A 14,753-nucleotide genomic window follows, 5' to 3' on the forward strand; every position below is an offset into this window, starting at 1 on the left:
GCCTTAAAACCTATTGCATTCGATTCCTGAGGAAATTTGGGTTCCGTAGCTAGTCACACATCATGAGAATAAAAATCCCAATTTCCCATTTTCAAAAATTAAAGTCAACGACTATTCAAAATAAAGGAGGAAAAGTGGACTTTGAATGTTACATTATTTCCCTGAATCATCAATGCCTCAATAACCCCTGACGATTTCTCCTTAACGACGAAAAAAAATCCATGACTCAAGCCACTCGCAATGAACCCTTTCTATCGTCACGAAAATCGTTATTCCAAGGGTAAAATACAATGGCTCGATTACCACCTGAATCGAGACACGATCCTGAATATAATTGGCCCCTATTCTCGAAGTGTATGTGCACTAGCCCAGAATACCGAGGTTCAAGAGAGGAAGCCGAAGCTGCCGTCTCCCTCGTGGTACTTATACACCGAGATATAGAAATCTAAATTGGGAGATCTGTTGGAGAACGCTCGATTCACACACACACACACAGACGAAAGTTCACAGACACACAGTTCATCCCCTTCTTTTTTTCTCCATCACTCTCCACTCAGGGGAATCGAACCCGGAAGAATCGCTCGATTTGGCAGATTCCTTTTCCGCTTTTTGGAAGGAGAAAACGAGGGATCACCTGGCTTATACCCATATGTGTGTTGCTTGAAAGTTTAGATCTGTTAGGTCCGGAAGTAGCTAATGCGCATTATCGAGATCTCGTGAAAGAAAAAGATATTAAAACCCGATTGGCATTGTTCTCAAGGTTTTGCGGGTTATTATTATGGATTTTTCTTTTAATTATTATTTTACGCCGATCTGAGGCGATTTGGAATCTACTGCGGAAGCTGATCAAGACTTTGAGTGGTTGGAGCGCATTCCATTCTTTTCACCGCTCGAGTTTTGAACCCGGGACCTCGAGCATGTGAGCTCACGAACTTACTGCGCCAGCTCAACTGGATTGTTTTGGTGACTAGTGATTGTAAAGACTATATTATTATATTATGAGAACTTATATTGTGAGAAATTTTCAGTACTTCTTTAATTTTCAATGTATTGAATTTGATAAGGCTTATAAATGAGTTATAAAAGGGAAGATAGTGGGGTTCGGCAGAAATTACTGTTAGGTTTAGTAAATTTTCCCGAGGCGGGGGAGAAAAATTCACTATTCGTCTGGCATTTTTCAGAATCTAGAAATCAGATATCGGCATACTCATAAATTTTGAATAAATTTAAATGTCAATTGGTTAAAATTAACAATTTTTTAATTATTAAATTAATCGTCAATGAAATATTCGAATTGCGAATTATTTGCTGAATAATTAACTGACATTCTATCTTGTCAATTATTTAATTCATAGTCACTTGAAAATTTAGATTATCAATTATTTTATTGTTATTTTAAACCATAATTGTTGTAAGGGGTAACTTCTCTCAATATTAAAAATCTAATAATTGATGCCGTTTTTTCATAATAAGCAATAAATAATGAGAATAATAATGATAAGTTAAGACCTTGGAAAATATTATTTTTTGGGTCTATCAAAAATCCAGCCACCCGCACATTTTTTTTTAAGCATAAAGAACTCAATGTATTTTATGAAGTTGTAATGGCGCAACCTCCACAACGATCGTCGTCCTGATTAGTATATTCTAAGGATAAACTACACCACAATAAGTCATCCTCAACAAGTATACCTCTGGGATTTGGCCTTTGGGCATGATTTCAGTACGGTTTTGCCACTCAAACGAAGGGGGAGGGATATCTAAATGGCCAACTGCTCGTTGGCTGAGGGGTGGTTAACGCAATAACCGTTATTCACCTGGCATATTACGCACGAGATCATGTGACCGAGTGGCAGTTTGCGACCACTAGAAGTATATCCAAATCAATGTCCCCCTTTTTTTTCGGGAGGGATCTGGGTTATTTATGGTGGCGGCAGGCAACATTGGACAGTTGCACGGCAGTTCGAGTCATGTAATATCAAAGTTTAAGGAATGAGTGTAATGCTCTCTCGGCAAAGTGCGCGATTCAACTCGACGTAAACTCATTTTGTTAATTGCTAAATTAACTTGGTCATGAGTCATGTTGACAGAGGGAGTAATCAAAGTCGCCGAGTATTATTATTACACGTCCTTTTGTTCTTCATGCGTGCCTAGTAGAAATGGGAATGGAGAATCAAGTTTTGTAATAGGTTTTACACACTGATAGAAAATTACTATTGAAATTGCAAGTAGAACAGCTTAAAGTTTTTAACAACGACAGTTACTTGAAATTTCTGCATATTCTTTCATTAATGAGTCAGTTAATTTTTTAAATATTCAAGTAATTCTTCAAGAAAAACCTTGAAATTTTTGAAACTTCAGGGAACAATTTCTCTGAATTCTCAATTAAGTGAAAATTGAATTATATGTGATGTTCAATTTTTAGGATGAGGTTGGAAATTCATGCTTTCATTGAAAAATTAATGTTTGTTTAACATGAAAAACCCAATTTTCTTGAAGATGAGAGAAAAAGTATAGAATTATGAATAAAATGGAGGAGAAAATTTCCAGAATATGAAAACTGATATTGAGTTTTGGATTACCTAATTTTACTCCAGACATTCTCATTGAGTGGCAAAGAACATTTAAAGAAAAATTTAATTAAAAAATTTTTGTCTGAAATTTCCGGTACACTTTTTGGAAATTTTTATCGGATATAATTACCACTGAAATTTCAAGAAATTTCGCCATTAAAAATTCAGAATTTCTTGGAAAAATCAGAGAGAACTGTAAAATTCACTTCCATTTTTCCCTGAAAATGATTTAAAAAAACAGAAAATTTCGGAAATATATTCTTGACTTTTCAAGACAGTGACACTAAATGAGATTTAGGGGGAACAAAATCATGAAATTTTAGATTCCACTGAAAATTCAACGTAATTTGGCACTGAATATTCATATTAGATTTACGACTCAAATAAATTAAGGAATTCTTGTCTTTACGGTGCTTAAAATTCTGGAATTTCGCTGAATTTTCAGTGAAACCTAAAATGTCATGATTTTGTCCCCCAAATTGCATTCAATGTCACTGTCCTGAAAATTACTAGTCAACTGTCCACGAAATATCATTTTTTTTCCAACAATGTATTATAAAACCTCGCAATGCGTTAAAATATATTGTATTCATCTTTTCTGAATTTACGTGCTCCAAATTTTGATAATTCTGTCATTACCATTGGAGATTATGGAGACTCCTCCCCTCGCAAACCCGCAGCGAGTCCATCGTGCAAATTGCATTCCTCCCACGAATTGAACAATTTACTGTAATTTGTAACCTTTCACCTCTGCACTCGGGAACCTTCTAAAATTTTCACCATAAACTTTTAATGTCGACTCTGCAACCAATGCCGCCATCCAGTACGTCTCCATAGCGTCACACCCTCGCACCTATAAATTTCTTTTTCACTTTAAAAACCTCAATATACCCCTTTATGGAGAAAGTGGAGTCGTATACGTGACGTTAAAAATGGGTAAATGGGTAATCACCGCGTGACGTCTGCGTAGACAAGGTCATTTGGGTCTCAAGGTGTACAACCCGTAGTTCAATTAGCAGTCTGCCCCCTCGACTTGCTCACCAGCTTGTGGATAATATACCTACAACCGTGTTTTGTTGGACTGTATGTTCCAGGGAGAGTGTAAAACGTAGCTTGAGAGAAAAAAGAAACATTAAATGGAGCGCGCGCGGGGGGAGGGGAGAGGGTGGGAGATGTGAGCCAACTCCCCGGGGCTCTTTAATCCCTCGAGTGCGATCTAATATCGTCGTACTGTGGCCCTTCTCCTTTATCTTTACACCGCCGTATCCATATCTACAACATATTCTCTTTATATTCAAGCGACTCTTAACCCTAAACGAATTCAAATTGAGCTCTTGTGTCTCCCAGTCAGTTTCCACTAGAGATGCAATATATTACTGACATTTTTTTATATCGGCCATGTGACGATCATGTGACGTCACAATTTTTTACGCCAAAATTTCATAAAGTGAGGAGAATTAATATTTAAATTACGGAAAATATGATGAAAAATAATGTATTTTTGTATGTAAACTAACCCATACGGAAAAATATAATATATATTCTAAAAATTATATATTTTATATATTTTTATTATTATTATTTATATATTATTTATAAATATAAATTATAATAATAATAATATAATGTTACAAATATATATATATATATATATATATATATATATATATAATATATAAATAATAAAAATATAAAATATATATGCAACACATATAAATTTATATTTTATATAAATCTTATATATATTTGAAGAATATATTAAATTGCCCTATATTACACATACAATTTTATATTGTTTATTTCTATTTATTGTGCCAAAAAAATGGTGAAATGAGTTGTTTTATCTGTTGAAAAAAATGGCACTCTAGTATATGCAGAGTGTAGGTGGTAAAGAATGTAATTTTCAATTACATGAAGATGATTTTAGTGATCATAACAGGGTATCGTGGCATCGGGTGCTCTGCGAACTGAGCTATCCGTCTCCTAGATAATTTCAAGGAAACTTTTTCTTGATAGTCTCATATCCGGGTGGTGGGTGGAAACTAGAAGTGGGTAATGGCAGTGGAGCAAGATGAAGAGAGTGAGAAAGGGGTTGGAATATATTGCAGTGCAATCGAGGAAAACGATGGAATGATAAATATCAGGTCTTATTGGATATCGTCCGGGCATAGGCATTCCCGTGGGGGCCGCTCTCGCCTTGGAGTATTTCCACGGGCAGAACGTGCGGGAAATTTTCAAATATCTTATAAAATATTCTCAATAATGCGTCATAGTCATTTAGAGCTGTGGGATAAATTTCAATGTTTATAAATAGCTAATGGAGTAATGAATATCGTAAAGTTCAATGGGAGTTTGGCAAATACATTAATCGAACATGAAAGAATCATTCATATTTCAACTAATATCATCAAGTCATGATTAAATTTTTACCAAAAAGAAAAAACATCGAATTCGCTAGAAAAATTTATAACATTTCTATTGAACTTTGATATGAACTAACTTGGCTATTCAGAACTCTCAACAGTCTGTGGAAAAAGTGAAAACTGCAAAATTTTTTTTTCACCCGGAACCAAAGGGTCAGATTTGTTAACAATTTCATTTTTTATTTAGACAACGCATGCAAGTGGAGGTACAAGGGTGGCTAGAATAGATTCTGCAACCTTCTCCCCTTGTTGAGTAAAAATTTCAAGCCTCCGCATACATGCGTCTCCTCTCCACCCTTTCGTGAAATGTCGATTTTCGAGATTAAAAAAAAATTGAACGGGGTTCAACAAAAAATCAATAAAATTCTCCAGCGAAAATATCTCTAAAGTAATGATCACTTCTAGTTCCTGTGACTAACAGATTTTCCACTTCCTCCGTTTTTCCGTGACTCTTAATTCTCAAATCCCTCCCCCCCCCAAGCCATATTCCACATATCTCAACAGCGTGAGGGGACTCGTTATATGAATATTCACGAAGCCTCGCTGGTCTGGCTCACTCATTATACTTCCCGTGACACCGGAATTCAGAGGTGAAATTTTCCGGGGAATCGTTTATCCAATTGAAAATGGTCGCTGGATGGGCTACAACAATTGACCAATTGTCGGTCCGGTAATTGTTCCGTTACCATCCAAAATAAAATGTCTCCATGTGCCTCGTGTATTCATACACGCGGGTGAAATTCCCCGTTACATAAATTTGAAAATCAAATGAGTGATTGATAATACTGTAATGTAAATTAAAGTACTAACAGCAGAATCAATCTCGTCGTTTCCAAAGGGATAATGAATCTGCTTTGAGGGACAGACATTGAATCCTCGGAATGATGATAAAAATTGAAATTAACGTCACATTTTAATGAGGAAGGGACTCAACAACCGAGTGGGGAGTAATTCCAATATTTGGTCTCGTCTCTAATTAAAAATCCGGAACATGATTAAAATATTCTAATGAGCACAGGGGAAAATTCCTGCGCAAACTTGAATAATTTAAATTCAATTTGTAACTTGGAATTAAAATTTAATATTTAATGAATCATAAATAACATTTAGAGGTTTATGTATATTCAGTGAAAAATATAATCTTGACGAATCATGTTTCGAGAGATTTGTTTGGGTATTTATTTAAGGGGTTTAGTCTGTGCTTCTCCGGGAGGTGAAACTTAAGGGGAGTCTCGTTGTTCTCGAGCCTTTTTAAAAATTTTTGTCTGAAATTTTCGAACATTGTTATGGAATTTAATTACCTCTGAGATTTCAAGGAATTTCGTCATTAAAATTTAAAATTTCGTGGAAAAATCAAAGAGAACTGTCAATTTCAGTTCCATTTTTCTCTGAAAATGAATAGAAAACCAGAAAATTCTGGTAAATATATTCTTGAATGCGATTTAGAGGGCAAAAAATAGGAAATTTCAGATTTCACTGAAAATTCAATGTAATTTGGCACTAAATATTCATATTAGTTTGGAAATTCAAATAAATTAAGTAATTCTTGTCTTTATGCTGCTTAAAATTCTGAAATTTTACTGAATTTTCAGTGAAATCTGAAATTTTATGATTTTTTTCTCTTAAATCGCACTCAGTATCACTGTCTTGAAAATTAGTCGTCAACTGTTCACGAAATTTAATTTTTTAGAGAAAAATTACACTCAAATAATTTTGAAAACATTAATTTTTTTTTCATTTAATTTTTTTATGTGAAAAAAAATGAAATTTTGATGTTTTTTTTCTTGAAGCCGAGATCTTGAAAAAAAAAGAAAAATAGAAATGAGAGAATTTCCACTCCTTAAGCTGTTAAGGAGTGAAAATCCTCCGAAGAGGAATAAAAAGCATTACATCAGAGATTTTTCCATAGTCTCTGCTTCTTCCACGCGAATTCAGAAGCATTCCGAAAAAAAAGTGAAATAAATCGATATGTCTCGATGGTAAGGAGAGACAAAGGGCACTTGGAGGCCTCGTTTGATACTCCACGCTGGGGCTTGAAGAGGGTAGGCAGGTGTTATAAAGGGGCGAACTGGGAAATAGCGAGAGCCCACTGAGATATATGCCTCCGAGGCGTGACTTGTATTTTTCATACAATCACTGCCGTGGAGTGTGCATTGCATCTGGGTAAACCAAAGACGTTGTGGAGACAGTGTAATTTTACGTGAGAAAGCGATCAGACATTCTCACTACAAATTAATTCGACAAATAAAAAGAATTTAAATTTTGAGAAATTCTGTTTTACACGGACGAAAAAATTTAGTAGAAAAACCAATCGAATTCGTTAGAAAATTCTATCGAATTTCTATTGAACGGTTTCATTAGTTTTTGGTCGATTCTATTGCAATGTTCAATAAAAAATATTCAGTAGAAAAAGTGAATAGAATTCAATTTTTCTGTATAACTTATTCTATTGAGATATTTTCTATAGAATTTCCTCGGCTCAAATTTTCTAATTTATTTCGTTTGATTTTCTTGATGAGAAGAAAAGAAAAGTAGAACGAAAAGAACTTGGAAAATTTGAGTCGAGCAAATAATTTAAGTAATTCAATGACAAAATATCTGTTTGTGGAGGATATTTTACGATTCGTTCTCCATTACACAACAATTATACGCAATATTGAGCAATCATTCACGTTCGCTGGGACAATTTTTGATGGAATGCAGGGTAAATTTGACAGATTCGGCACAAATTACCCTCGCGTTCATTAAATTTTCCCGGTCCAACGGAAAAAATTTACTATTCGTCTATTCACTAGAACATCCTAAAATCGTTAAAAATTCTTCGTCTCTCTCATCATCCCGCCACTCTTCCACTCCTCGCGAGACAAAGACGAAACTCCCCAAGACATTTGACCTCGGAAATAATGAAAGTGAGACAGCCGTGACAGAAGGAGTTTTCACAATTTTTCAAAAAGTTTAATTAGATCCGGCCCCTGCAAGATATATTCCCCCTCCCACTGAGATCTTTTAATCGAATTCTTTCTTCATCGTCGTAGGCACTCAACACGTCTAGTATTCCCCCAGAATATCAGGATTGTGATTTAAATCATATGTGAAACGCGGAACATATTAAAAAATTATATATCACCTCAGTAATTGATCAATTGAATGAACCAGACAGTTTTCCATCCGTTAAATCTCAATTAATGTTTTGCTGTTCGTTAATTACAGTTGCAAAACCAACGAAAATCACACCCGTCGAGGACATAGTGCCAAAAGAGGAAATAACACCAGTGGAGCCGCCTAAACCGTAAGTAAACTATAAGAGAATTACTTTCTGTACCGTCAGTGTCCCAGTAACTGCCGCTGCGCGGTTTCAGCCACCCTCAGTGATTTTTTAATGGGTAAAATGTAAAATTTACGCGTAAAACTACTGGTGGCATTAACTGGAACATTAACTGAAAACAAATACTTCCAGAATGGCAAAAAACACGATAAAATTAACACCGATAACATCAAACTCATTCGTTCAACTACTTGTTGGCTATTTTCTGTAACGACTCCTCGTTAATTCTCAGACTCGAGTAGGTGCATGTACAGTATACACTGAGAGGAAAAATTAACTCTGCCGAAGTACTATATGTTCCCCATGAGGAGTTGGTTTACTTGAGGGAACTTAACCAACTTGATTGAAGTAAATTTAATATCTTCCACAAAAATTAAATTTTTGTCGTGATCATCAGAAAGATTCCTAGAAGAATTCCAACTGTTGGCAGGAAAAAATATAATCTAATGTACGACAATCATTTGATCTGAGAGAACTCCATAGATTTATACCATAGAAAGAATACATTGACGAGAACAGAATATTTTTTTCCCAAAAACAAATTGTCCCCTCGAAATTATTTAGTTTTGCCAATAACAGTTATCGGCAAGAAAATTGTAGTTTCCTCTTGAAATTATCATTTGTTCCATGGAAATTATAAGTGCTTATTGGACAAAGATATACACTACTCGATAACATTGACTTTATAAAACCGGAGCCTCATATAATTCCCTGTAGAACGAATGTATTTACCCGAAAGACATATAAATGTGTCACGAGAACAATTACTACTACGAAAATTATGTTTTCGTGGAAACTTTCTTTTTTGTCCTCAAGTAAATTGATTCAACGCGACAATAGATTTCGTCAGGGGAACATATGATTTTTCGGTAGAACTAATGTTTTCTCTCAACGTACGACTGAATTTGGCATATTCCTGCACACAATTTCATTAATCTCCTTGTATATTAAACAAAATCAATTCTGCGGCGCCAATCAATTCGTCACATTGTGCGTACATTTTTGACCTCATTTGTCAGTGCTACGGATAATGTGCATTCATTTCAGTCGAACCGTACAGAGAATAGTGCTGTGGGCAGTGGAGAAATAACGAGAGGAAAATAGGAACAGAGCATGTAAACAATGGATGGAAGAGATTTTAATAATACCTCTGAACACGAGACTATTTTTCCCTCTATTTTTTACATTCATTCTTTACGATGAAAAAATTACTGCTTTCATCAGATGGATTCATAATGCTGCGATCTCACTTTAGATATTAATCTCGCTTTTCCGAGGAAATAATTAAATGAATGAGGGGCCATTCAGATATGACGCGACGCGTTTTGTGAACTTCCGTCATGGAAAACTTTTTGGTTTTTTTTAAAGTTGAATTAAAAAAATAAGAACAACAATAAGAAGAAGAATCCGAGAAATTCAATCAACAATAAAATCTTTATGCGATGCTCTTTGAACATTTCGTAAACTATTAAACTGTTGCCATTACAGCATTCCGAAAATCCTCCCTGTGAATCTTTGGGATAGTTTGAAGAACTCGTGAAACGTCTTCTTTCGTGAGAAAGAAGTTTTACGAAGTTTTTAAAGAAATAATGGCTCACGTAAAATTACGGTTGTACACTGAGAGAAAAACGAACAAGTTCTCAAACAAATGTTGTTTCGGCCAACAAAATCGTGAGTTAAAAATTACAAAAAAAATTATTATTTAGTTTGAATTTGAAAGTCTCAAAGATAAATAATTACTCTGCTATCAACAACGACGTCTAAAACTTCCGGTGTACTTTTCGGAAATTTATATCGAATTTAATTACTCCTGGAATTTAATCGTTAAAAATTCAAAATTTCGTGGAAAAAGCAGAGAGAACTGTAAATTCCAGTTCCATTTTTCTCTGAAAATGAATAGAAAACAAGAAAATTTTGGTAAATACATTCTTGAATGCGATTTAGAGCTAAAAAAATCATGAAATTTCACGTTTCACTTCCAGAATTTCAAATTGAGAATTCAAATCAATTGAGGAATTCTCGTCTTTATGCTGTTTATTTCTGGAATTTTACATAATCTCCAGTGAAACCTAAAATTTCATAATTTTTTTTCCCCTAAATTGCATTCAGTGTTATTGTCCTGAAAATTAGTAGTCAACTGCCCATGAAATTTCATTTTTTTTTCTAACACTGTATATCCTCCAATATTTCCGCCCTGACATCATCAATCATCCCGATGATCCAACAGTCAGCAGGTCGTGAAAAATTGAGTAGCTGGAAAAAAGCCCACGCACCAAAATCACATATGTTCAAACACATGAAACTTGCGATCCTTCAAAAGAAAAAAAAATAAATTACGTGACCTTGCGGTCGTGAATGAATGGGCTTTTTTCCCTGGCGTTGCTCTTCCCCCCGGGCTGTGTTTTTTCTCGAGATTCGAAACAATAGATTTGTTCCATTCTACGCAGAGAGAAATTTTTGATAAAAATTATCCTACCGTTCGATAAATATGTATCATGACTCATCGTTTCCTCATTTCCATCCCGAAATTTAGTAAAAATTAATATATAATGATCAAATTTTATTTAACGTTAAAGAAATTTTATCCTGACGCATGATAAATTTTACCCTTCCAGTCCAATAATTTTTATGTAGATAACAACGAAAAGCGGTACAGTAATTTTTACTCTGCGGCACGGTAATTTTTATTTTCATCAGGATAAAATTTCTCTAACGTAAAATAAAATTTCATCGTCATATATTAATTTTTACTAAATTTCGAGATAAAAATGAGGAAACGATGACTCATAATACACTTTTACAGAACGGTAGGATAATTTTTATCAAAAAATTCTCTCCGTGTGTCACATTTAATCGCTCGATAGATCAAAAACTGAAATGCAAATTTTTTTGTTTAGGAAACCTGAACCGGGCAGACCACCGAGCAGATCAGGTGCCTGCAGAGTATGTTTGAAATCCTTCAAACCCGATGATTTCGCCCGCATATGCGGCGAGTGCCAGTTCAAGGTCTGTGAGGATTGTGCCTCATACTCAGAAGCCCAGAACTACGAGGACTCAGTGAGTACGATTGGCATGCGCACTGCGTCCATGAACGTATAACCCAGTATATATATGGTATAAATGTCCTCGTAATATGCAATGTGTGCCACACTAGACTACGATTTGCATTTCCGGAATACTTTTGAACTACTTTGTTTAAAGTATTCATCAAAAGTCTTCAACGCATAATTTCTGCTTCCGAATAGATGCTTTGGAAGCGTTTAAATTTAAGTTTTCAATTCTTTGGGATTGGGTAAGTTAATGTGATCTAAAAAGTCCGAACATGCGATTTTTAGATGCTGTCTATATGTATTTATGTAAAAGGGATTAATCGAATTTCATGATTTTTTTCATGAATATAGACTTCAAGGATATCCAAGTACTTTGGCTATTTTTTGTCTAATCAAATGTTTTTCTACTTTTTTAGTCAAACATCAGAGCTTTTATTTGAGCCCCATTAGACCCTAAATTTTCGGACATTTTACAACGATTTTATTATTTAAAGTTTGTAGGTCTCAATTTAAATCTCGATATTAAACCGTTAGAAAAGATTTTAAAAATCTGACAAAAAATGCGAAAGTTTATTTTTGGACGAAGATTGATGAAATAATTCCAAAATGGCAATTTTTGAGAATTACAAGCGATTTTTATAAACTATCAATTTTCCACTATAAAGATCATTTGTTAAGAATCGTAACAAATTTATTTATATTCAAAATTCTATCATAAATAAATTTCATACCTAAAAAAATAAGAAAATCGGTTTTTTCATGATTACTGAATGAATCATCAGAAATAGTAATTAAATCAGGGCTTGAAAAGTATATTTCAATGGCTTCTTAATCAAGTTGAAAAATGGTGAGAACAGCATCATTGCTTATCAAGTTACACAATACCGTCATGAGCTTTTCATATCAAAATCTCTATTCTCTATTAAACTCAGGTACCATTCTATTATGTTGAATACGTATTCACATTGATTCATGGTCCCGACTAACTTCTGACAGAACCTGGGTTAAACTCTGGCTAAATCCTGAATAAATCCTGATTAAATCCCGGCTGTACACTGATTAAACCTTGATTGAACCTCGATTAAACCCGGACTGAAAACGAATTCGAGTCTTTCGAGGGTCTGAATGCAGAATTATTTGACAGAACGAAATAATACGAAAAATTTTAACATTTCAATTAATGCTAGTACTATGACAGGAAAAAATAGAAGAAGAAAATAACGAAATAAGAATGAAAGAAAAAAGTCCATTCAGTTTTTTTCCATCATTTCTGTGGGATATTCTACACCCCCTGCCATTTTGTTTTATTTATCCCTGGGGCAATGTTATTACATAATCCGCTTTGCCTCCGCGGAAATGATGAAAACATCCAACTGACAGAAGTTTACTGGCAATCCTGGCTAGTTTCGATCTCCAAGCGGAAAGCTGAGTAAATTCTTAATGGTTGGCTCAGTTTCCCTCTATGAAGTACTTAACGTTCATTTTCATATTTCCACATAAAACCGCATGAAGAGGTCACAAGAGGATTCAGCATTTTATTTCCTTTTCGCTTGTGTTAATGGGAATTTATTTCAAGAAAATGGACTGTTCCTCACAATCAGGGCTACAGGTAGTGATTACGGAGGCACTGGTGACTAGTTATGTAACTCGTTTATTGGGATTGAATCGATAGCTTGAGAGGAAAGTTTATGTTGAAAATGTTGAATTGTCTTGAGACTCGGAGAAAAAAAAATTTTAATTTAATAATTTTTAAGAATCTGTCACGGATTTTTACTGACGACCAAAGACATTCTAGTCAGTGTCCTCCATCACAAATAATTGGAGACATTCCGAAAATTCAGTCACATGTTCCTGAATATAAAATATTTTTTATCTCTGTGCAGATGGAAGGAACGACTCTTTCCATTATCAATGCTAAATCTCTAGTAAAATTGAGGCCGGTACTACTCTATTCCGAAGCCGCAATATCTTCTCCCTAAATCTTCCCGCAACTTCTTCATTAGCCTCCGTGACAGTAGACAATAATAGAAATATCACACCCATAACATGACTGCGTACTCCCCCTTAATTCTATACATCCTCATGGCTTTTCTGGAGTTTGATTATAGTCCCTCTTGCCATCTTCTCGAGTCGTTAATCACGCGGCAAGGGGGAGAACTAAGTAGCACTTACGTAGCCCAGATTAAAATATTCCATGTTTCAAGTTTATCTGAGACAACGTAAATTACCTGAATTATTTTGGACATCTGCTTTCTGTCATAGAATGAATTTAATTCCTCAAAATATATTTTCCAAGTTTTTTTCACATTGTTAAGAATTTTTGTCTGAATTTTCCGTGCCAAATTCCGGAAATTTTCATCGTTTTCCAATTCCACTGAAATTTCTTGTCATTGAAAATTCGGAATCTCGCGGAAAAATCCAACAGAACGTTAAATTTCAGGTCCATTTTTTCCTGATAATGAATAGAGAATCAGAAAATTCTGGTAAATATATTCTCGAATTTTCAGGATAGTGACACTGAATGCGATTTAGGGGCGAAAAAATCATGAAATTTCAGATTTCACTGAAAATTCAATGCAATTTGACATTGAATATCCATATTAGATTGGAAATTCAAATAAATTAAGGAATTCTCGTCTTTATAGCCCTTAAAATTCTGGAATTTTACGGAATTTTCAGTGAAACCTGAAATTTCATGTTTTTTCCCCTTAAATCGCATTCAATTTCACTGTTCTAAAAATTAGTAGTTAACTGTCCATGAATTTTTTTTTTCTAACACTGCAGTCGATTTGTCTTCTCTTTTCATTTAAAAATCGAGTGAAAGAACTTGGAAATTTCGATCCGAAGAATTTCCATAGAAAATATATCAATAGAATATTTTCAGGGAAAAATGGACCCGAAATTTACAGTTCTCTTCAATTTTTCCACGAAATTCTGAAGTTTCCATGACGTAATTCCTTGAAATTTCAATTAAAAAGGAAACTAAATTTGACGAAAATTTCTAACAGTGTAGTCCATACCTAAAGTATGCATTTTTTACAATCCACCCATTTTTACATACCACGAAAAATCATCTGTTCTCCAGGCAATATGGCGCTGCAGTGTTTGCCGACGTAAATTAGCATCTCGAGGTCAGCCAATTGTAACTCAAGAATCAACAGACTCACTGCTGGAAGTACCAGTGCTGGAGGCACTACAAAGGCGGCACAGTGATGCACGACTTAGCTGTCAAGCGGGTGGACAAACACCAGGTCTGGGCAGTGGTCTTGCACCGCCCAGAAGTCCAGAGCTCAGAAGACACTCAGATGTCTCACCTGCTAGTCTCAAGGAGCTCGAGAAGGTAACAGAATTGAATATTCACCAGCCTTATCCCCCCCCCCCC

The 14,753-nt window shown here is 34.8% G+C and overlaps 1 protein-coding gene across 1 annotated transcript in view; it reads left to right on the top strand.

Moving 5' to 3' along the window:
* Positions 1-8,206: 8,206 nt before the first annotated feature.
* LOC107043046 (regulating synaptic membrane exocytosis protein 1) overlaps positions 8,207-14,753 on the top strand; it is a gene marked incomplete at its 5' end in the record, with an annotated part of 50,838 nt that continues 44,291 nt past the window's right edge. The window contains 3 exons of the mRNA XM_015264347.1: positions 8,207-8,285; positions 11,219-11,378; positions 14,457-14,711. Of these exons, the coding sequence (XP_015119833.1) occupies positions 8,207-8,285; positions 11,219-11,378; positions 14,457-14,711 (494 nt within the window). The remainder of the gene's footprint in view (positions 8,286-11,218; positions 11,379-14,456; positions 14,712-14,753) is intronic.

Source organism: Diachasma alloeum, unplaced genomic scaffold (genome assembly GCF_001412515.2).
Source record: "Diachasma alloeum isolate Michigan unplaced genomic scaffold, Dall2.0 Dall_scaffold_00547, whole genome shotgun sequence".
NCBI lineage: Eukaryota > Metazoa > Arthropoda > Insecta > Hymenoptera > Braconidae > Diachasma > Diachasma alloeum.